Genomic DNA, 24,313 nt, shown 5'->3' on the forward strand with positions numbered 1-24,313 from the left:
GAGACGGAGATGGAATAAGGGCGAGATAACCATGATAACTTTTTTTGATTTTGGGTGAAGCAGCCCTTATAATAGTTAAATCATTTGCTTGACTATTTCTTTTGTCTTACTATAAATTTACTAGGAAACATGCAATATATAAAGATTTTTTTTTAAATTCATATCCACTATAGTTTCACATCCTGTTCTGCACCAACTTCACACAAAGTGCAGACAAACTGAAACCAGACTGAAGAAAAGAAACCAAGCTACACACAGGTGTCATTCCAGAAATAATTTATTTCACTTTCATTTTAATCTTTTTTGTTTTTCTATGATGTGGAAAGAACCAAAAAGAGAAGAAGAAAAATAATATTTGAGGGCAGGAACCAAGATGACCGTTACAAAGTGAGAAAACGCTCCATCACCTTCAGATCTCCCAGCAGAGACAGAAGAGGCTAAAACTGCAGTGTATTACAATGCTCTTTAGATGCACGTGTGTGTGTGTGTGTGTACGAATCCGTCTCAGTGTTTCTGGCTTTATCTTAATAAAGTTTCACTGTGCCTTCTAGACCATCAAAACCAATCATGGACCCCAGAGGGTCACCAGTCCCCTCCTGCCTGTCCTGTGGCTGTGGGCCGGAAGCTTTCCTCCCCACTTCCTTCCACGTACAGCGAGGAAAGAGATGCTGAAATACTGAAGATTACCAACACTATGAACCTGTCCGTTCATTAACGTCTCTTTCTAGCTCCGCCCACCGACACTCGTGCTACTTTCTGCCCTGGAGAGACCGAATCCATCCGGGATTCCTCTTGGATATCATTCCTCCCCATTTTTATGCTCTTGCTGCATGTCTCACCAACAGGACACACACTTGTACACACACAGATTAAACGCCTTTCACATAATGACCTGTCCTTGGACAAACATCCTAATTTCATGTTTGGCATTAATTATTTGATCCACCCCCCACCACCCTAATCCGAACCCCTCTTAATCCTCCGACAGGAACCATCTACTTAATCCCATGAACAACGCAAATATTAAGAAAGAAAGAAAAAGAAAATACTCAAGTTTTTTCAAATTCAAGGCACAATGTCTCTCGGTTTCCTCTTTTTGCCCTTAAATTCAGAGTACCACAGATTGAACTGTCAATCACTCATAAGAGGCTCCGCCTTCAGCCCATCGCCTCTCTGCTAGCCCCGCCCTCTTTTAGCTAACACTGTTTAAGAGATGCGTCTGTTCGGGAGAGTTTCACAATCCCACACCAGTGAGTACAAACAATCAAAAACGAACAATGACCATGACAATAACAACAACAACAACAACAACCGCAAAAAAAAAAAAAAAAAAAAAACGCCCAAAAAGTCACGTCCTGTTTTCAGTTATGTCAGAGATTTAAGTCACATCCTTCAGCTCATTTTTGGCAAGCTTGTGGTAGATAAGCACTAAGTACTGATAGAGAAGATAAACATACACTATTACGTGTGGTTTAAAGTAGATTCGTTCATTTTTTTTTTTTTTTTTGTATCATTTACTTCTCATAGACTTCAAGGATTTAAGTCGATTTCTCATTCGTCAGTTTAAAGGTTTACGTGAATGCAAGCAGGTTACAGAGTTCGCCGTGGTGTCTCGCTGCAGACGTGGGTCTTGAGGGGGCGAGATGACTTTTTACGAGACCCCATTCACCAGGGCTAGAGCCTCCCCGGGCGAAGCTACGCCATTGCTAGGGGAGCGCTTCGGAGCAGTGCACTCTTCCTGTCTCACGCTAGTCCCGTTTTCCTGAAGAACAGACAACCAAATACAGTTTAAAACATTGTTCTGGACCTAAAACTGTTCTTTTACCCAAAGCTAAGCCTTAAAACAAATGATGATGGTACAGTGACTTTACACACACACTGACCTATTACTAATTTATTAAAAAGAGAAAAGATAGACGAAAAACTAAAAACTGAACTAATATTTAACTTATGATTTATTCAGCTAAGGCTGATGATTCATTGAAATAAATCGAAAAATGCAATCTGGGTACAATATTGCAATTATCAATTTGCAAATGCTTTTACAGCAAAATATTAGTGTGTGTTTCTTTAAATTTCTTTAATAACATTAAGTAGTACAAAATACATGCAAAAACAAAAATTTAATATTAAGCAGAATGATAACCACCATAAATGATAATTATAATTATTTCTTAGTCTCATTGATATATAAATCACAAAATGTTGGCCAAATTTTGCAGTTCTACAGGCCTAAAGCTTTTTTCTCCTCTCAAAAATTTAAATATTTAAACGATATTTAAATCTTCACGAATCGGCTTAAAACCCATGTTTCCATCTTTATTTGACCCTCTAACTTTAGCACTCACTATTTTAATTCTATAAATAAATAAAAAATAAAAACTTTGTATTCTATCCGTTTTCTTTTCATTATACAATTATAAAAAAAAGACCCCCTAATACTAGCTTGCTCTAATCTTTTTCTATTCTATCTGTTTTCTTTTTATTTATTCTATTATTTAAAAGCCCATGCTACGTGTACTGTGTTAAGCTAACTGAGACTTGTTATAGCACTTATATATCATTGCTCTTTTTGTTGTTTTTGATTGCTTGCACGGTCCTCATTTGTAGGTCGCTTCGGATAAAAGCGTCTGCTACATGGCTGAATGTAAATGTAAATGTATTGTTTGCAGACCTTGGGATGGGACGTGTGCTGGATCACCTCGTTCTTCACCGGGAGATTCTGTCTGCTCTGGGAATCAGCACGAGAGATGAAGTCTGCAACGGTAACTATAAAAACACAGAGAGCCACAGCAGTCAGGTCGAGGGGGAAAAAAGCAGCATCTGATCAAACGAGTGGAAAAATCCTATAACCCAGAGCAAGAAAACAGCTCTTTGGGTCAGATTTATATCTTACACCTTCTGTAGACTGTGAAATTAATCGAGTTTGAATCCGGTCAGCAACAATCCCACCCAGCCCCTTCCCTCTCTCAACAATTACTTCCTGTCGCTCTCTACAAATGCTGAATAACAAAGGAAAATAGCCTTAAAAGTTGTAATAAATGTTCTCTCTCTGTAGTCCCTTGCTGTCAGTTTGAGAAGCGATAGGAAATCCAATAGTTGGTGTAGGACAGAGTATGTTGTTTAAAAAGTTAAAAACGCTGTACAGTTTTACAAAGCCTTCATTATAATGCACAGAAGAAGAAAAAACAGTCTGTAACACTCCATGTCCATGAAATGATTGTTTTGTTAAATTAAGCTGATCTTTAGACTAACAGACGAACAACCCACTGCATTTAATAAATTAATTGGGTTGATTGTCCACAGTGGGAGGATTAGGATTAAACTTGCAGCAGCTAACATCTCGTGATTCAATAAATCAGACATAGCGAGTCAAGATAACAGTAAACAACAGTGCATTATAGTGAAGGATTTGTGAAACTTGTTAGTTTTTAGCTTTTTAAACAACATACTCCGTCCTACATCAACTACGCACAAGTTTCCTATCATGTTTGCCTATGAAAGACGATTGAACCAATCAGATTAGGTAAGGGGCGGGGCTACACGTGCAGGCTGCAGCTGGGTGTACTTGGATTTTTTTTCTCCTTCTCTATGGATTTATATTTGATAAAAAAAAAAAATTACGTAACTTTATTAAACTGAACGTGGGTTTTTCAGAAAAGATCTAAAATATGCTAATACAAAAGAAGAAAAAAGATTTTCGTTTGGCGTTTTGACACAAACTTCTTGTGGGAGGGGCTTATCAGTGATGTACTCTGATTGGATAGTGAGCTTTTGATGGACAGGTGCTCTCGACCTGGATGTACAGGCGTCACTCAGTTGTGCGCATATTGGAAAGATGAGCTCTCAGGAGAGACATGGAGCGGCATCATCTTTCTCCTTGTGAATAACAATAATAACCCGCAACGAACTGTTGCACGCTGTAACATGATTAAAACTTGTATCAATGTTATTGGTTACTTCAGTAGCACAAGTTTACTTCAAGCGGAGGAGGAAGACGATGCTGCTCCGTGTCTCCCCTGAGAGCTCATCTTTACAGACTGAGACGATCGAAGGTCAAATATTATTTACATATTTAGTAATACAAAGCACAAAGTATTGCATACAAATCACCGCGAGAGCTTTCCAAATGCGTGCCACTGAGTGACGTCTGTACTTCCCGGTCGGAGAGCACCTGTCAATCAAAAGCTCACTATCCAATCAGAGTAGATCACTGTTGAGCCCGCCCCCACGAGAGGTTCGGGTCAAAACACTAAACAAAATCTGTAACAATGCATTCAGAATCCACGATTAGCAAAAACGAATCTTTGAAAAACATTAACAAAAGGATGAAGCATATTTGAAGAGCCTGTTAAATTCGTTTTTTTTTTCATTCTCATTCTATTTTTCTTCTTTTGTAATGGCATATTTTTGATAGTTTCTGAAAAAGTTACATTCAGTTTTCTAAAGTTACGTTAATAATTCTCTCAACTATAACACTCTCTCACTTGGCTGTCTGTCGCGGCTGGTGGAGCCCCCTTCAGGACGACTGCCTCGGGTGCGACGCCGGCGGCTTCTATTGCGGCGCTGGGGCCTGCCCTCCTCTTCTGAGGGAAATGAGCCAAGACAGAGAAGGCATGAGATGCAACGGGATCGATTTATTTTTAAATTTATCATCTGAGGCATTTCTACGAAATTGCCATCAAACAATGTTCTTTGATGATTCTTTATGACCCCAAGGCTTTCCTATTCTTCCTAATCTTTTCTGAAGAATACGGATACCGTTGTTTAACAAATGTAACTTGTTGCTTAAAATCTGATCAAAGGCTCTCTTGTGCAGGAGTGGCTTTCAGTTGCCATTACCTTGGAAATAAATGTAATGCTCTTTCTCTTCCTGAGACAATTTTAGCTCATTGAGCTAAAAAAAAAAAAAAGATAAAAAAACTGAAATCTTTAGGTAGGGCTGGGTTGGCAAATTTCTAGGGCTGATCCAAATATCCTTTTTTGAGCTTCAAAGCTTCGGTAGTAATCAACACTGAATCAACACGCGAGCCGGAAGCAGCTGGAACGGACACTGCACTAGTGATATAAAAAACACAGGTCTGATAAAAGCAATAAATATTGACAAATTGTTATTAGGCTGGTTGGAGAATGTGTGTGTGTGTGTGTGTGTGTACAAACTATATTTTTAATACTTTAGGAAATATGGTTTCGAAAAATGGGACAGTATGATAAGCTAAATGTGGGACAGTACTGCAGTCAAAAATGTGTAGGGGCTTGTTTTTTTGCGCAAAATGATGATTACAGGGTTTTAGTGTTGTTATGCAATATTAGAATGCTGTTATTGCAGATGCGATTATAGATGAGGATGATAATGGTGGTGTCTTGAGATGCAAAGGACTGCTTGTTTTCAGAGAGGTTTTTTATTAAGGTTGTTCTCAAGGTGTGTGCAGGCTAGAGGTTTTCAAATAGACAGTTATGATTCTATGTGTTTGTTTAGCAAAAGAGAAAGCATTAGGCAAATTGGTCAAATGTTTTTAACAGCAGTTCACTGCACCTTAATGAATTCTGAATCAAGGCTGATCTAGCCTAAAGTTAAGCATAACTTAACCTAAAGCCTCAACTGTAGTATATTTGGCCTTCAGAAAGGCCTAGGTTATGCCTGCTGTGGTTGTGTTTGTTGAACTAGAGAACAGTCAGGAATTATATCAGACGACTTGCACTAAGATCACTCATGTGTCTATGATTTATTTTATCAATAAGGTATCTGCATTTTCTCTTGTTATTTATTGAGGACACATCCTGGGGTTTTTAAAATGGTATTGGGTGTGGATTTCATGTTTTGGCTACACAACGCAATGTGTCACAGAATTAAACCAAATGTCCCACATTAGGGCGATTCAGCCTACTAGGTATACTACTTACAGAACTCCCACACAGCTGAGGTCTTCTGCATTCAAGTCAAGCACACGCACTCTAACAGCACGGCTGTTTAACTGGAAATTAGGGCTGGGCGATATGGAGCAAAAAAAATGTATCTCGATATACGATATATATCTCGATATCTTTACAGGAAAAATAACCCCCCAAAACTACTGCAAAAACAAATACGCCAAACATTACATGTTTAGGTGCCTATGAAATGTTTTATAGACCATATGTTTTATTGGTACCTAATTCTGTGTTTTAGCTAAGTGTTATTATTTAAATGCATAAAAACAAGCTAAATTTGTAAAAATTCTAAAAATAACCCTATGTGAAATGTTTTTTCCCCTCTGAAATTCTGTGTATTTACATTTTTCTGGTTATCAAATGAAGGCATAAAACATCCATTTAATTTATCTTTTAATTATTGAAAATTAAACCAACTTTTGGTGAGCAAAGGGGATTTACTATTAAAAATAAAACATTGACGAAATGCTGTGTGGTTATTCCTTAAATTATATTTGTTTAATTTTAATAGTAGTAGTAGTGGGCTATGTACATTCTGCTGAACAATAGTAATAGATTTCTGGCAAATACTTGTCTTTAAACTAAACCAGACTTTTATTTTGACGGGTTACCGTACCGTTACAGTTCTGTGTATGTGATACTACAGTCTATGATGTGATATGACGCTAGTTTTACTCAAATCAAACGGTCAAATGCTCATGAAGTGACTCTCAGAGCAGTTCTGGAGTTGTTCTTCATGTGTTTATGTCCTAATTTAGTGAGACGACAGACGCTGAAATCACCGCGAGCATCACGCGTGCTTCCGTGTCTATAATAAACGAAGCCGCGCTTCTGCACAATTCATTAACACAGACATGCAGAATACGCAGGATTCATATTTAAATAGACTTTTCCGGCTTAATATTTACAGATATCAGTCCATATCGCGATTTGATATGAGAGCAATGACATACTTTTGATTAATTAATTCAAAATTTGACAAATTCCGTGACATTCCACGTTAAACTGTAAATTCCGTTTTTATGACTGGATTCCGTCTGCGTTTTCTGCATCGCGGAAATCATAGCGCCCTACAGTAGACATCTGTCTGCTGTTCGCCCGACACCTTAAAACCAAGGTATATCCATATAATGGAGCCACCAGTTGTCCTTTTTTTTTTAGACTAAATCTGTAGCCTCCGGGCTGGTTGCGGACGACGCCATGTTCAATGAGACAACACACGAGTGGAGGGGGACAAAATCAAGGAGGCGGGGGCTAGCAAAGCACAGAGAAGGCAAACAATAATTAGAATTTAATATAAACAATATATATGATATGTCAAAATCCATATCGTGTTTAAAAAATATCTCAATATCCCCCACCCCTAGTGGAAATACAACTGTATTTGTACCAGTGTTAATTTCGTTGACGAAGACTATGACGAAAAATATTTGTCAACTAACCTTTTTCACGGACGAAAACTAAATAAAAACTAAATAAAAAGTCAGATATGATGACGAAAAACGTGACGAAATATAACTGACACTTTAGTCAACGAATAAAAATGAGACGAAAATATATGGGAGGGACGAATGGAGAAGAGATCCAATCAGTGCGAATCTTTGAGGGTAGGTTGATCTATGCAGAAGCAGCCGAGCCATTTTAAAAAGCCGCGGCAAATGCAAGCGCCACAGCTAAACAAACGCAGCAGTTACACAGAAAAGAGAACAAAGATGAGTTTGCAGAAATTCGCACAGTTTCGAGGACGTTTTCATAACAGTTAAGTTGTTTACACAGGGAACTACACTGCAACCTTTTGAAATGCCAAATTTTTATGGGGTCGTAAATGTATCACTGATTATTTTTGTACCTACTTATGTGTAATGCTATGTTTTAATATGAGCATTTATTAAAACAGAAATGTGTATTTTAAGAATACGTTTTATAACGTGCTCCGAGCATTCAACACATCAAGTTGGCTTCAGCCCCGCGATGCGGGAAAGTTGAACTGAGCAGAGCAGCTGGTTACTCGCGTAACACTGAACCGAGCTCTCTTTCAGGACGTTTGCGTCCTCCTGCACCTGAACGAACAAATACAAATCGCATTTTAAATAAACATAAGAAAAAGAGCGAAAAGTGAAAGAGCTCAATTCAGCAGCGCGGTGTTCTGGTGTTCAGGGAGCAAGCAGAGACTCGTCTCAAAGTCTTCTTGCTTTTGTACCGACAACAAATACATACTAAATATGTCGAAATACCCGTCTTGGAAAGTGTGTTCGAAAAAGTCTGTAGTTATGTCTTCAGTGAAAGTAAAGAGTTGGAAAGAAATCGGATGCGTATCTTTATAATGGATGTGTTTGTCTCTTAAAGTGACCGCGCCTAATTTACTAGCTCTGCTGTCAGTGTCTTTAATGTATGAAAATGAAAGTAAATCACTCACTGCTCTTGATTGAATTACTTTGTAGTTTTAACAAGAATTTATCCAAAGTCAATCCGAAAATCAGATAGAATAGATTATATTGTTTTACTAGTGACTAAAAATAAATAAATATTAGGGACCTGAGCATGTTTTGCTTAAGTGTTTCTTTCTTTAATTGCTAATGCAACCTTTTCACACCACAGACTGAACCAAATTAAGCATTACATCAGACATTATCAAGATGAATTTGTTGTTCTGACACAGTTTAACCCTGAGTTATTGTCATATTTTATTACCAATTTCTAAACTACAGCAAATAAACTGTGATATTGTAAGAAACGTTGAAGGTGTCTGAATACATTTTGGTTTGATTGTGTATTTTATATTACAGTGAAGACTATGCAGTGCTATTTTAAATGAACAAAAACAAACTTAAAAAAATGTAAACTTTGTGTAAATAGCACAAATAAAGAAATAGAATGAACATACAATACAAATATAATAGAGGTGGTTGTCTATTTCAATAATACTGTACTTCATCTTGAAAGAATGTCATATGCATTGCATATCATTCAGGACCAATGCATATCTTTTTCAGAGAGCATGTATATTTTTCATTGAGAGCAGGCCTTATGTTTATTTTATAAATACCATTCCATAACAGACTGATGGAAACATTTAGTCAAGTCAACTAAGTTGACTTTGTTCTACTAAAAAAAACTATACTAAGACTAAAAGACTTAAGACTAGACTAAGACTAAAACTCTTATGATATTTAGTCGACTAAAACTAGACTAAGACTAAAACATTTCAGATGACTAAAATGTGACTAAAACTAAATGGTGTGTTATTCAAAAGACTAAGACTAAGACTAAATCCGAATTTGCTGTCAAAATTAACACTGATTTGTACTCGACAGTCCTTAGAATCGTTCAGCCCAACAGTAAAAAAAAATGTCTATATGCAAGCGCGAATGAAGACAGTTTTGCGGGGGATGGCAGCTGCTTAAAAAAATAAAATAAATTAGAATCTCAAAATTGAATATCGAGTGCCAACCCACTGACTGAATATTCAAATATCCTGGTCAAGCCCTACAAATTTCAAGATTCGATTAGATTTTCATTCACAAACTTGCGATTTGATTCAATATTATTTTGTATACAAACACACACACACTCAATATCGGAGTAGCTTTCTAGCAGTGGAGAGAAACTCAAGGAGTGGGAAGGGCTCTAATCAGGCGCCAAGGTGGTTCGGTTTCTTTTTGATAGGAGAGTAACGTTGACTTCGCTTTTTTGTTTCACACAACTGAATATGCTTGTGTGTCATCTTCACTTGTTTTCGCGATAAACATTGCCATGGTTGCATACTTATGCTTGGGGTGGAGATTTCAAAATAGTGGTGAGCAGAGCCGTTGAGATACAGAGTTGCGAGCACTGATCTATAATGGAGAACATTTGCCGCTTTTCCACAGAAATTAACCGGAACAATTGTACCAGGAACTTTTTTCCCCAGGAACTATTTCACCCCCAGACCTATTGCTTTCTGCATTTCCACCGCGGTGTAAAGTACCGGGAAGATTAGGCAAATAGTCTGGTGATGTAGGTCTGTGACCAGCAAACATGGAATTTAACCCAATAAAAAATTAAAATAAATGTAACGTAACAAAAAAACTACAACAACAAAAAACAACCAACAAAACTAGGCAACCAACTGCATTCCGAAACTCTTTCTTGTTTTCTTTTAATGGGCAGTCTTGGCTGAAACTCATTCAAATTGTTGGGAACACATGTTAGGTAAAAACTGTTAGCATGAATGCACTAAGTAGCTTTGGAAAAAAGCATCTGCTAAATGCATTCATTTAATTTAATTCCCTATTAAGTGGTTTCACTGCAAATATAGTATAACTGCCTATTATCTAAAACGAAACATGAACTATAACACATTTCATAAAATACAACTAGTGGCCAGATTTCCGAGAGAAAAAACGAATGCGTTAAAATGGTAAAAACTATTGTAATTTCCTCAACTCTCTAGCGAGAGTGCTAAAACACTGAAATAAATGATGAACAATTGGCTGCTCTATTACACGCTTTACTTCCACATTCTTCTTTTTCTATGAAAACGAGAGTGTCCCTGCTGTTTTTATAGAAGTCTAAAGGAGTGTCGCAACTCTGTTTCTCAACGGCTCTGGGGGCGATGTCCCGCTGGGGTATGGGCCTGTTTCTTTGGGTGGTTTCAAATAATCAACATCGTTTGGCAAAAATGGCTTCGTGCACCTTTAATTATTGCCCCCACTGCTTCATGATCAGGTCGCAGGCTGACACACATAATAACCTACTGGTCACCATTACTTGTACCCATGTTCTGTTGTCAATGAACATGGGTATGTGCTACAACTCCTGACCCCAGGGTCCTATGAGGGTCCTATGTATACTATTGTCTATGACAAAGCTGCTGATTTTTCTGGACTGGAAAAATTGGACTGCCGACAGCTATCTAAGCTGATTTAAGGAAACGATATTAATCGTTCTGTTAAAATGAGAACCAATTAATATCGAGATATCGGTATTTTTTACCCAGCACTACCTTACAGAGGATGTACAGTACTGTTCAAAAGTTTGGAGACAGGAACATTTTAAATGAATAATGCATAATAATATTAATAAATAAAATAATAAAATCCCACAAAAATATTAAGATATTTATGAAAAAATATTTATAAACTATATTATAACTGAAAACGGTTATTAAAAATTGTAATATCTCAAAGCAGCTTTGGCTAGCATAAGAGGATGAGCAAAACATCTTGATAAACAATCTCACCAATCCAAAACAAGCAAAACTAGGCCATCTGACCACAACAGCATCATAACTTCACCACTTTCCTTCCAAATAATCAGTTAAAAAAAGAAAAGAAAAAAAAAGGTGTTGAGCAGACACCCAGTGAGTAACCACAGAATAGAACAACAACGTGAAATGCAGAGATGAAGCATTTCTTACAGTTGCACCTTGACACCCCTTGATGTCATAAGAGCATATTTCATTTGAAATGAAACAAGAGGAAGCTGTTAAGAAGTTGTATAACCGCTATGCAAAAAAAAAAAAAAACAGTGGCCGAGATACAACTATTTGAAAATCTGAGGGTGCAAAACATATTTGCCTTGAAATTTTTCCAAATGAAGTCCTTATCAATGCACATTACTAATCTAAAATTAAGTTTCGGTATATATATATTTATACTTAGAAAATATCTTCATGGAACATGATCTTTACTTACTATCCTAATGATTTTCAGAATAAAAGAAAAATGTAATCCTGGCCATTGCTACAAATATACTCATGCTATTGACTGTGTTTTGTGGTCCAGGGTCCCAAACGTTCTTTTTAAATCAATCAGTGTGCATCAAAATAAACTGAAAGTGTCTCATACCCAGTCCGTTCTCACTGGCGGCTGCCTGACTGTCAGATTCATTAGCGGCTGCATCTATAAGGCTGGGTTCCTGGTCGTTTCTCCGACGGCGTGAACGTCTCCTACGGTCAGTGCCGCCCATGCTTTCACTGGCATCTGTGTCAGCGCCTAATTCACCTTCTCCCTCCAGGAGAGAGTACGGGTTACTGTCAGGATCTCGGAGCACTGAAACACACAAAAACACAGATGTTCAGCAGGACGCAGGAGTTTTTGCATGTGCATTATTCCATTATTAATAAATGATAAAAAAACAAAACAAAAAAAACATGGTTCCCACATAGTTTGACAATTTAGTTTATGACTTAAGACTGTTATGCTTTACTGTACAACAATTTAGTATTTCCCAGCAAAGCCATTTCTCTCTAATTAAGTATTTTACATCATAACTAGAAAAAAAAAATAGCACTCTTTAAAATGTAGTTTTAATTAATTGCAGTCAGTTCATACCTGAGCTGATAGTGTTGGTGTTTCGTGGCCCTGGTCCTCCACGGCCTCTGCTTGCGCTGGTGCCACGGCCCCGTCCTCCTCGCTTTGAGCCTCTGTCATCTCCTCCAACACCTTTAGGCCTGAGCTCTCGCTCTGCTATCTCTTCTGTCTCTGATGCATTTGACAATTCAGAGTTTGTTCCTGCAGAGAAGACAAGGATAAAGAAAGAAGAGTGTGTTATGCAGCTGGCAGCCACAGAAAGATTTTGTTCAGATTAAAATCTATTTTCAGTTAAATGCAACATGCACTCAGTCGATAAACACCACGTTTTTTTTTTATTTAAGTCTATTAATGTATCTCTAATGAAAAGGTTTAGAAAAGGGATGTGGTGGGTTTTTGCGCCATCTAGTGGTTGTCTTAACCCTGTTGCACCTGCAATCTTAATTCAACCTACATTAAACCATGAAATAGATATAATTCAAATGTATAGAGTTGACTCTCACCATAGCCAGAGTATGCATTGTTCGGTTTGCGTCCTCGTCCTCTTCCTCCATAGGTGCGTGTGGTCTGCAGGGAGTTGGTGCTGTCGTCCGTGAGGTAACCTCTTTCACGCTCGCCGGTGACCCCTGAACCGGAGCGGCTGGGGGGTGCGCGGTATCCCACCCCAATCTGACGGAGCTGTTCATCGATCTGTAGGCGCTCAAGACGCAGCTGCTCCACCTCCTGTCAGATACAGAGAGAGAAAGCACTGCTGTTACTGCTGTTAAACCACACGCAGTTACAGATCTAACAAAAGTAATATAATGCAATCATTTCTGGTTTTGTTGTAATAGCAATGCTAAGTATGCTATTATTATCAATGACGCTATATAAGATCATATGCAATATGTAATAAAATAAATGCAATGTCACACAACACATAAGATACAATATATTTTATAGCAATAATATAATAAGGATCAGAAGATAGAATATATGTATTGGTGTCGGAAAAAAAAAAATCACAATATTATAATGCATGAAAATTTGGAATTTTTTTTTTCTTTAAGTGCAAAGAGTTTTCACAATTTAGTTTATTAGACACAGAAATTAAACCTCTCGGAGGCTGATGAAATGATCGGCTTTGAGGTTCTTCATAGCACGTCTCAAGCTGGATGATCTGCACAGACAGCCTTTATTGCAGTGGGTTTTCACTAGATGCAACATGTCTGTTAACGTGTGTGAAGGTGTCAGATCAGAATGTGACAGCTGGGGGTTTGAAACAGCAGCTGAACGCTGACAGAGGAGGGCAATGTGCTAGATCTGGGCTGGGATGGACAGGGGAAACAGCTATTTTGAGAGGCGCCTGGGTAGGTGGCATGTAATCCACACTTTGCCCCCTCCCCCGCCAAATACACCCCCAATGGGGGTATTTTTAGCATCAGTGGTTATGTTCGACCAACAGCTTTCCATGAGATCAGTTAAGAGAGAACAGTTTATTTCAAAAGCTCGTCTTTCGTAAGTTACAATGAATTGAATTGAACTTTTGAGTCTTGAACAATAACAGAAAAAACACGATCAGTTCAGAAGCTGAATGACACCCTTCACGCACGGCGACTGACCTGAAGGTAGGCCACGTGGTACTCGAGCAAGGCCTGGGCGTTACTGATGTTCTCCTTGGTTCCAACAAAGATGAAGGGAACCGTTCCCTGGATAGCAAAGACAAAGAGGAACAACATTTCTGATGTTAGTAAAATCAAAAGCTATCTCAGAGACTAAACACTCATAATGTGTGCACGCTTGCATGAAAATAAAGGGTTTGTTACTAAGTTTGTGCTGTTTTCCTGACTGAGGATTGATTTAGCTGTAACAGTGAGAGGTTTGTTGTATGATGTGGGCGGCTCATTCACCTCTTGGCTGCTCACAGTGTTGTCTCTGCCAGCCCCCTGCCTGCCTACCTCCTCCCTGGGCAGCTTTTTATCATTGTCCCCTTCGATCCGCACTCGAACCACGCCCGATTTGTCTACTATCTCCTGGATTATTTTGCCGTTTTTGCCAATGACTTTGCCTGTTGTGGACGAGAGAGAATCATTGGGTAAGAGCACTTGGGCTTTGGCAGATTTTCAGAAATGATGCTTTGCCAATGTCTGAACTGCATTCAGTCTAACAAGCAGAAAACCAACTCGCCTACAAGGTTCCTGGGAACCGGGAAGGAATCCTCCATGAACTCCAGATACGTCCTGGCCTGCTTCACAGCCTCTGGGGTCTCGAGTCCAAAAGAACAATGCATCAAAATCACTGCTGTCATTAACTTTGTCAATAACACCAGATGAACTGAAAGCTAAGACAAGCACCTCTCCGTAGATCCTGAATGTACAGCTCTCTTCCTCCAGCTCAATGGCAGTGATGCCGGGAACTTTTCGGGCCTGCTGGATGTTGGCACCGTGAGAACCGATGGCCAGACCCATTAGATCCTCACGCACCCTCACTTCCTCCTGATACGCAGACGCCAGCTGTTTACTTGTCTGTGTGACACACAAAAAAACAGTTTAACCAGCACGGCCAGAATCACTTTTACAGGAGCATGCATATAATGACAAGCAAAACAACAACACAGAAACAATTGCACTAACAACTTTATAATTAGAAATCTGAACTGCAGAGGAATTCATTCCATGAACGTGGAGCTTGAAGTCAAAAAAATAAAAAGCACAGATGACAAATTTGTATATGCAGGAAATATTGTAAAAGTGACTCAAATTAAGCAGTTATATCTCCACATGATGGCTTTCGCTGTCATGACTAGCTAACCTATTTAGCATGTAACAAATTAATCAACAGTTTGTGCACCTCTAAGTGTTTGGTGGCCTCCTCGTTGCGGGACATCAGCATGAGTTTGGTGCGAATGCTCCTGAAGTGCATGTCACTCAGTAGAGCTGCTCGTTTCACCGTGCACTCGCTCGTGGACTGAGGAGACACAGACAGACACGTTCAGACACAACTCTATATGTTTCAGTATCATAACGAGAGAGTAAACCAAATTAAACACTGACCAGGACTATAAGTTGGTGTGTAAAGGTGTTGTAGAAGATGCAGTTGGCTCCGATTGCTTTCCTGAAGTCTTTGTGAATGTTCTCAGTCAAACAGCTGCATCGTTCACAAAAGAAAAAATACATTCAATTCTTCCAAAATACATTAAAACATTTACGTGTTTGTTCACAATTAGAGTAAGCTTCTTTTTAGAGAACCATGAAATCGATTTTCTTTTTCCCTAAATGCAGTGTTCTCTATTTTATTTTATTTTTTTTCATTAAAAATTGAGTCAACGGAAATTAATGAATAACACTTTACCAACTTAATCTTTTAAAATGAAGTCATACGAAAATAAAACAATTTACAACTTCATCAAACATCAAATAAGATACAGCACAACACAACTGTACAATATTCCTTAAAACGATTATTGTTGTTATTATTATTGTTTATTGCAAAGCCCCATCACACACACAATTTGTTGAGGTCAACATTGGCTTAATTTGGTTAGCTAAAAACAACCTGCATGCAAATTTAGTCTGAGTGGACACAATCTGTGAGTAAAAAGTGAAGTGAACGCTGCATGTGTGTCTTACATGTCTCGGAGATCCTCGGGTACAGCGATGGGGACTTTGTAAAAGGAGTTTTCAGACGAGGGGCTGTTGGGATTGACCGGCCGGATTCGCTCCGATGTGACAATTTCGTTGTATGTGGCGTCGCAGGCTGCATATTCGATCACATAGAACTGAACAGAGAAAAAATAATAATAATGTTACAATGCCCACCACACATTAAACAACAAAAAAATAATCAATGCATGCTGCACACAGCTAATAGATTATGTACTTAAACCGGATTATTACGCTCTTGAATATTTTTTATTGAATAAACATTGCATTCTTGAGTCAAGACTGTTAAGATGTAAAACTGACCATATAATAAAACCATTAAACCCCAAACCAGTTTTATCTGGCAAGTATGCATGAAACAAGCGTGATCACGGGTCACAATAGCTTCTTTCACAACCTCACCACTTTAAAGACACAGCAAACAGACCGAAGCTGCTCAAAGACGGTTTTGTTGTGCGAGACAGAAGCATTAAGCTAACATTAAGTGTCTACTGCCTGTAACACAGTAAAATCGATTGAAGATAATCTGAGAACAGCCCCTGTAATAACAGAGCAGCCACGTCTCATATCAGCAGTAACACACGATTACACTCGCTGACCTAGAATGCATTCAAGAGTCAAGTCTAAATTCGTCCTATTATTCGACTGCCCCAGTATCAGAATGAATGTGTGCAAGAGGGAGAACACAGTTCCCCAGTGAGAGGTCTGCCTGCCAACTCATGTGCTACCTTAACCTAATTAACCAAAAAGTGTGTGGAAAAACGTTTAAATGGGAGCTTATACCAGGAAACACTGCATAGCAGACATAAGCACTTACGTTTTTAATCAGTGTTAAGAAAACTACTATTTGTGCATCATAAGACTTTATTGTAAATGTCAGTATTTTACTGTGACCTTACAATAATGTTCCAGGTTCAATAGAAGCAAAGCTCTACCATATGATGTTGATTACCACATTAAATAATTTAGATATCTTCCTCAGAATTAAAAAGGGTGTACATTACTGAACTTTCATTTTAAATCGAGCAACACATTAGACCAGGATCGTTATAGATCTAGCTTATGCATATTCTAAAGCTTAAGGCGATCCGCTATTAGATCACCAGGGGGATCAGTCTGACTCAATAAATGAGATCGCTCTCGTGTTTATGGGTAACTGGGTCAGTGCTGCAGATGTGTGTGTGTGTGTTAAAGGCCTACTGGAGTCCCTAAAAAACACCCTCAATCGATATTCATATATTCACTTTGGACTCCACTTCAGAGTAAATAACGAGAGACCGATCGCTTGAAATGCAGACCCCGTGACCCACATCTGATCAAACATGTGCGCAGAGGTCGCTTGCACACCTGGACCCGACTTACCTCTCCCTTCATCATCCTCACCCTCGCTAACCACCAGCCGCAGGGCTCCTGCTCGTTGGCTCTGGAGTAAACCTGAAGGGAAAAGACCAGCTCAGGTGATTGTGCATGAAAACACTAAAAGAAATGTCTCTCTGTGTTTAACAGAAAGCAAGAAATGACTTCGTACTATAATAGGAGTGTGTGTGTGAATGCTTGTATCCAGTGATCGACTAGAAATTGGCAATACTGAGATTACGATGCATATATTTGTAAGATTTAATAAAAGCAAATAAGACTTGCTCTATACAGTTGCTGAAATGTAAATTCTCAAAATATTTAGTCAATCCACTTAAACAATGCATGCATCAATAAAGCATAATTCATCGTACATTGACAATTCTGTTTGGTTTTGGATCCATCTCAGTGATGTTAACTGCTCATTTGGGCAATTTCAAAGAAACTATAGTTGCACCAGAATTAAGATACTGGCTGATACTAATAATGACAAGAATTTTCATGTTATGATCAATAATAAATAGTACTAACAGACACCAGAATTTTATACAGCGTGGTCCAATTTTTTTTTTATAAAATGCAATTTAGCCATCACAATCACTAATATCAGCCATTGACAGACATATTGCATTTCACTCCGAAATGGCCAAATATCAAAAGAATAATCTGTTTATTACTAATTGTATTCATGTGATTCAAGTTATGCATGTGTTAGCAAGATACTGTGTTTGACACACAGGAGAAATCTAGATTGAACAAACAGAAATTGAAGAAAATATAAGTTGTCTCTCACATGCTTTCATCAAAATACATCATTTTAATCTCTGAAATGACTTCTCGCATAAATGTCACAGCGGCAGTGGGAAGATAACACCCGTTTATATTTCTAAATCCAATCAAATCAGATTTCTCTCAAGTTCAATGTGTTTTAAAAACCTTCATGTTGTTTTAAAGAATGACCCGTGTTTAGCGCTATGGAAATGGCGTAAGATGAGAATCTTAAATATGTTTTAGATTTCAAAGGGCTATTTCTCCAGCGATGATTAATCTGTTTCAGGGTGCTGATCTGAGGAGTGCTCCGGGTGTTTCGGAGTGAATGTACCCCTACCTCCACCTCATCTCCCTCACAGATGTCCTTGTGGTACTCGGCTGGGGGTGGCAACCTCACGTCACTGAACGGCAGCTGTCTCTCTGGTTGCCAGCTTGTGGAAAGAAGACACACACAGACACACAGTTGTCAGTCAGCTTTCTAATGACAGGACAGGTATAACTCGACACCCCACTTCCAAAAACCATGGACTCAATGGCCTAACACACTCATGTCCCTGTATTTTATTTATATTACACACAAATCTAACAAGACTGCAAGCACATGGTCTCAGAGAGATGACCGTGCTCTTGTGGTTGTTCATTGGTCAGCAGAGCGGTCACTGTCTCGTACTCCCCTGCCTGAATACCTCATCGGGCTATTAATGGATCTAACTCAGCCCGAAACCGGGAGTGAGAGAAGGACAGAAAGAAAAAAGCCAGGAGCAGGGAGACATGGAGGGGGGACAGGAGAACTATAAAGAGCTGTCCGAGAGAGTTAGCACAGACGCTGACAGAGACGGACTGGAGCACATCGCTGAAGGAAAAGTGGAAGTGATCTATCAGTTCAGCTCTAAAGAAAACAAGCTGACTGTGAGATAAATCCACTTTACACAAAAACCATTTAAAAAGAGTGAATGTCTATAATATCTGTATAGTTACAATGCATTCAACTTCATGTGCTGTACTATTATGGGTTTAATAATAGTACATTTTCTTTATTTAATATATACACAAATGCCGTTCAAAAGTTTGGGGTCACTGAGATTATGTAAAAAAGGTTTCTGGAAATAACTTTTATTTTCACCAAGGCTGCATTTTTTGAACAAAAATACAGTAAAAACAGCTATATTATCTTGTGAAATTTTACTACAATTAAAAAAAAAAATGTTTTCTACTATGATGCATTTTCAAATGCCATTCATTCCTGTGATGGCAAGGCTGAATTTCCATTACTCCAGCCTTTAGTGTAATAAGATCCATCAGCAATTATATGACAGAGCAGTTCTGTAACATAAATGTCACTTAATTGAATTGACTTAATTAAATGACTTGACTGTCATTTAATGCATCCTTGCTGAATAAAAGTATTTTAAAATCTACTGACCCCAAGCTATTGAACATATTGTGTGTTTTATATGCATGTATAATAAATAAATATGTTGAAGTTTTAATATAAAGCTCAGACTTGGCGTCCAGCGGCTTCTTTGTTTTCCCAAAACTAAAACCCCTTTGAAGGGGACGGATGCATCACTGTCCTATATACAGTGTTTCTTGTATCTTCTATGATAAACCTCTTCATTTTTTATATAACATGACTGGATACCTTCCAAAAAGTGGACCTTTTTGGACCTATATGAAAATATATCTCTCACACATACAAAGATATACATAGATTTTGATATCAAATCAATACAACCGATGGACTGGCTGCAGCACCACAGCTTAAATACCCCGTTAAAAACCCTAGAGGCATATATATATATTGTATTTTAACAGGCTAAAACTCTTCTGGTCTTTTTATATTTTTGCTGGTTGTGTAGGTGGCAGAGTGTGAACACGCATCCCAAACAAAACCTTGTCAAACAGGCAGAGCGTTTAGGAAATGTACAGGAAACGTTCCGCCAACTTACTTGTTTTCAAAGACTATTGTGAGGGAGTCCTCGTGTACATCCTTGATGAAACCCTAAAAAAAGGAGAGAAGATATGTTCAGCATATGTGCTTTACATGGAAGGAAGTTAGCATCTGTTGTTGAGGGAGTTACATTGCTTGCAATATCTGTGCGAAATGCAAAGGTGGTACAAAAGCATGTGCTTTTACACGTGAAAGTAACGTGTGTATATATGTTCCACATGTCACAGGTGTAGTATGTGCTAGCTTGTGAATGCAAGACGTAATTGGGCAGTTGAGAGGAGGAGGCACCCAATGTCCCCTCCTTAAAATCTGTTCCTCATCCGTCACTCCTCCTCCTCCTTCCACAAATCTACCAGAGCTGCCATAAAACGATTACTCCAGTCTCCACCCCATCATAGCGTAGCTACATACAGACAATGCCTAATATGGGATGGAGAGACTGAGATGAGAGAAAGAGAGGAAATTCGACAGAGCGAGTGCCAGTGTGTAACCTGCTGGAAAGAAACTAGTGTCTATTCCACAAAGCATATTAAATTCACATACAACACATCACGGTTCCCAAATCCACATTATCCAACTGAGAGGGGCTTCTACAGTATTCTTTTCTCTATGTCTAAAGGGCATGGCACTGAACCAGAAAAAAAGCGAATATATTATATATGATTTTAAAAGCCTGCCAATTTACAAGTCAGCAAAAGATCCTGAGATCCTGAGATCTTTTAATATAGACTGTCCTGTATTGAATCCTTTCCAACATACTAGATTGTGAAGTCACATGCTCCAGTGTCTGCTGACGTCTATGACCAGGAGAGGCACAGTCTTACGTTAGGGTGCCAATTTTGGGAATGTGACACTACAGACACGCAGGACCCAATGGGAAGAGTGGCAAATAACTATGACGGAGACTCTTGGCCATATGCGTCCTCCATTCATTGCCCCGATTGAAGGGAACGGTTAATCAAAGAGCTAGGACTTCAGAATTATGTCTAATTTTAATAAAGCGTCCATTTATTAAAGAGACCACAAGAATGGAAATACACACTCAAGACAGGATCAAATATAATCATTTAAGAATCAGCACATATAGCTGATTACTGTATATAATGGGGCAGACTTCCCTTTTTAATACTATTTGTTGTCCAAAGAGTTGTAAACATGCTAAAAGTTTTCATCCACTCATATCCTGGTAACAACACGAAGACTTTGGAAACATGTTGCACTCCTTAAACTCTCGACCAGGGGTGAGTTTCCCAAAACCGTAGTTGCTAACCAAGTTAGCAACTTTGTTGGTTGCAATGCAATTTCCCATTCCCAACCAAGTTGCTAAAAGGTTAGCAATTATGGTTTTGGGAAACTCACCCCAGATATTTACAGGAGAAAGAGCGAACACTTCAGATCGTCAGCATTTGTTAAATAGTCAATACAGACTTGAAAGAACACACCTGCTAATATAAACAGCGAAGAATGCAGGAGGTGTGTATAAACAGAAGAGAGGAGAGACTAAATTGGCAAGAATTCCTCTTTTACATAACATTACAAGGAGGGGTCGTGAAAGGGAAAAAGTAGAGAGAGAAAGGGATATATCCAGAGAGGAGAGAGGTCGTAATAGTATTTGGTGGGGGTTGAAAAGTGTTGGATGTCAGCAACGAGATCACCTGTTCCTCTCACACCTGCTTCGGTCCCTCAGAGTTTAACAGCTCGAGACAGCCGTCACTGTCACCTTACTGCAAAATAGTACATCCCTAAATAAAAAACTGAACTTGCAGATATATATATATATATATATATATATATATATATATATATATATATATATATATATATATATATATATATATATATATGGGATGTGATGTTTATTTTTTAGCTGAGGAGTTCACACTTCCACAGCGTTGGATTCAACTTGTGAAACCTTGGTTATGGTTTATGACTTTGCAGCTGTAGTTTGATAATTCTGGAGGGTCAAAAACTACAACATCTAAACGTGGGACCGATCTCAATCTGAACAAATTCACCTTCACAGGCAACACAGCGGTTCAGAAATGAGTGTTTGGTCCAGATAGCACATTTAGTTGATACAGCTCTCTCTTCATAAATATCATCATGTTTTCTAATCACAAATGCCGGACTGAGTGGTTTCCCACAGTCTAATCTAAACTCAAGCTGACCAAACAAAGAGGACAGGCTTGTGAATACACAACCAGTGGCACCACATTTCCCATATGCACATATTAAACAATATAATTTACACTTTACATACATGTATTGCACTACTCATATTTGGCACAGACTGCACATTGTTCAAACTACTACACTGTAATCGGTCTAAGGTTGTTACTGTACAAAGCACAGTAAACTATTTCTATAAAAATATCATTGCACTACTGTTATTTTGCATGGAATAAGCCTGGCACTTTGATATGCAAGCTCACAACCTTAGTTTCGTAAAAATTATTGAGAGCTACTATGTCAGACACCATTGTCTTTCAATGTCTGGAAAGAATGCAAAAAAAAAAAAAAAAAAAGAAGTATGTCAGTCTTTAAAATCTCCTTTTGTGGCCCACAGAAGCAAGCAGGGCTTCTGAACAACACAAGGATGATAAATGTCAGAGATTTCGTTTCTGCCTAAAAATTCCTTGTGTGTCTCAAAACAAAGTGCGCTTATCCCATCCTGTCTATGTAGGGTACGTTAGCACACTAGATCTCACTAGAACAGACTCATTAGCTAACAGTACTCGGCGGTTCTGCAGCTAAAATAAAATAAAACTAGTGAGCAGGTCCAAAACAACAGAGCTCGCTTACGTCTCGGGCCTCTTTGAAAGAGATGCACATATCGCTGCATCACACCTCAGTTGTCCTGATGCATCAATGCACGCGTACACCAGACCCTTATGGTGTAATATTGTTGTTTTTCTAATGAAGTTACCTTGTAGAAGGCCCCGTTAGAGCCGCGCACCTCCACCGCCAGCCCGTCCATGTTCTCCGGCGCGTCCCCACGACTGTGCCTCTCTTCAGGCGCTCCGACAGCGTGCGAGTCCGGTGCCACCCCCAGCTTCACGGGCCTCTCGCCGTTCTCCGGCCGCTTGTGTGTGTCCAGTGTTTCGGGTGGGAGAGGGGGCAAAGGTAACAGGGGAGCACAGGAGCCACGAGGAGGGATTCAGCTCCGACGCCAACTCCAGCGGGACAAGTCAATAACTCAATAACGACTGCCTCGAGCGTGAGAGAAGCCGTTAGAGGCAACTGTGGAGCGGGAGTGATGCTGTCTGAAGACGGTGGATGTGAACGAGGTGTTAGCAAAACAGCTAGCGCAGCCGCTAATCAACGGTCACCGACACCTTCTAGCACTTGAACTCACGGTTGTTCCTGCATATATCGGGGTGTTTCGTGAGAGTCCTCTGTGCTATGTCTGAAAACGCTGTTGTTTAGGACGTCTGTTGTTTAATATGACTGTAGCGCTACGCTACCTCCAACACACGCCGTCAGAGTGGAGCAGCCAGACTGTGAATGATCCTGATTTCCCCACCCCTCGTCATTTCACGCCCCGTGATTGGTCCAGTGCGTTGTCACTCACACACAGCCTCGCGCTGTGATTGGCGGAACCGTCGGGGGACGCTCGACACGGACCCAACGCTCGCGGCTCTTGGTTCGCCCGGTTTGTAGTTGCTATATTTGGGTGGCTCTTGTTTTTGAGGAGACCCAATGATTCACAAAAACTGTGATGCATGTTATGTAAAGAAAGACGAGTTTCCAAACGCTCTCTTTTTATGTATACCGATATCATACCTTAGGGAGAAAATGTATATTACGCAGATTTTTTTGGAACAGATGCTTTGGGGCCTTTCATAATCTCAAACACTGTGCAACCGCATGATAAATAATCATGAATTGTACTGAATTTGAAACACACTGGTTTCACTTTATAGGCTTTGATGCATCAGGCAGAACTGATTGATTTTTTATGTCAAATATCCTGCATATTTCTTTTTGACTCAAGACCTGAAGTAAAATGCATGAAACTGAAGTACCTTGCTGAAGTACCTTGTGGCAACATTTGAATACCATGCAATTTGTAATCAAACACCATGGAATAACCACTAATATATTCCCAAAATACTTTTGTGTAACAGATGTTGGATCATGAAATCTGTTTCACGACAGGGACACTAATGTATTTTTTTTTTATTATCTTGCACTTGCTATGACATTTTCACCAAACTGATATCTGATATAAAAGGGAACAAAGGTATCAATAAGGTAAATAGATGAATGCATGAATAAGCAACAGTTGTGGAAGGTGTGAACGTCAGGATGTTGGCTGATTTGATGTCAGTCATTGATGGGTGAGGAATGACACGTCAAACAGTTTGACC

General features: G+C 39.0%; 1 protein-coding gene across 5 annotated transcripts; it reads right to left on the reverse strand.

Moving 5' to 3' along the window:
- Positions 1-259: 259 nt before the first annotated feature.
- On the reverse strand, positions 260-23,456 carry LOC127961957 (RNA-binding protein FXR1). 5 transcript variants are annotated; one of them, XM_052561278.1, is made up of 17 exons: positions 22,870-23,456; positions 19,942-19,994; positions 18,330-18,423; positions 17,228-17,299; positions 15,833-15,981; positions 15,257-15,350; positions 15,054-15,170; positions 14,558-14,728; positions 14,391-14,469; positions 14,162-14,271; positions 13,826-13,912; positions 12,728-12,947; positions 12,246-12,425; positions 11,760-11,963; positions 4,488-4,586; positions 2,675-2,769; positions 260-1,762 (listed from the first exon to the last, which is right to left on the reverse strand). In XM_052561278.1, the coding sequence occupies exons 1-17, from the start codon at positions 22,918-22,920 to the stop codon at positions 1,652-1,654; spliced, it is 1,986 nt and encodes a 661-aa protein (XP_052417238.1). In that variant the 5' UTR covers positions 22,921-23,456; the 3' UTR covers positions 260-1,651. The 5 variants fall into 5 exon arrangements, with proteins under 5 accessions (XP_052417238.1, XP_052417237.1, XP_052417236.1 ...); XM_052561277.1 differs by having other exon boundaries at positions 4,488-4,583; positions 14,114-14,271; XM_052561276.1 differs by having other exon boundaries at positions 14,114-14,271.
- Between the last annotated feature and the right edge of the window lie 857 nt (positions 23,457-24,313).

This window comes from Carassius gibelio, chromosome B7 (assembly GCF_023724105.1).
Source record: "Carassius gibelio isolate Cgi1373 ecotype wild population from Czech Republic chromosome B7, carGib1.2-hapl.c, whole genome shotgun sequence".
Taxonomy (NCBI): Eukaryota; Metazoa; Chordata; class Actinopteri; order Cypriniformes; family Cyprinidae; genus Carassius; species Carassius gibelio.

Coding starts and splice junctions, on each gene's coding strand:
- LOC127961957 (XM_052561276.1), bottom strand. CDS start 22,920: ATGGACGGGCTGGCGGTGGAGGTGCGCGGCTCTAACGGGGCCTTCTAC. Junction 18,424..19,941: donor ACAATAGTCTTTGAAAACAA/GTAAGTTGGCGG, acceptor TCTTTCCACAAG/CTGGCAACCAGAGAGACAGC. Junction 14,470..14,557: donor CATTCAGGATCTACGGAGAG/GTGCTTGTCTTA, acceptor TTTGGACTCGAG/ACCCCAGAGGCTGTGAAGCA.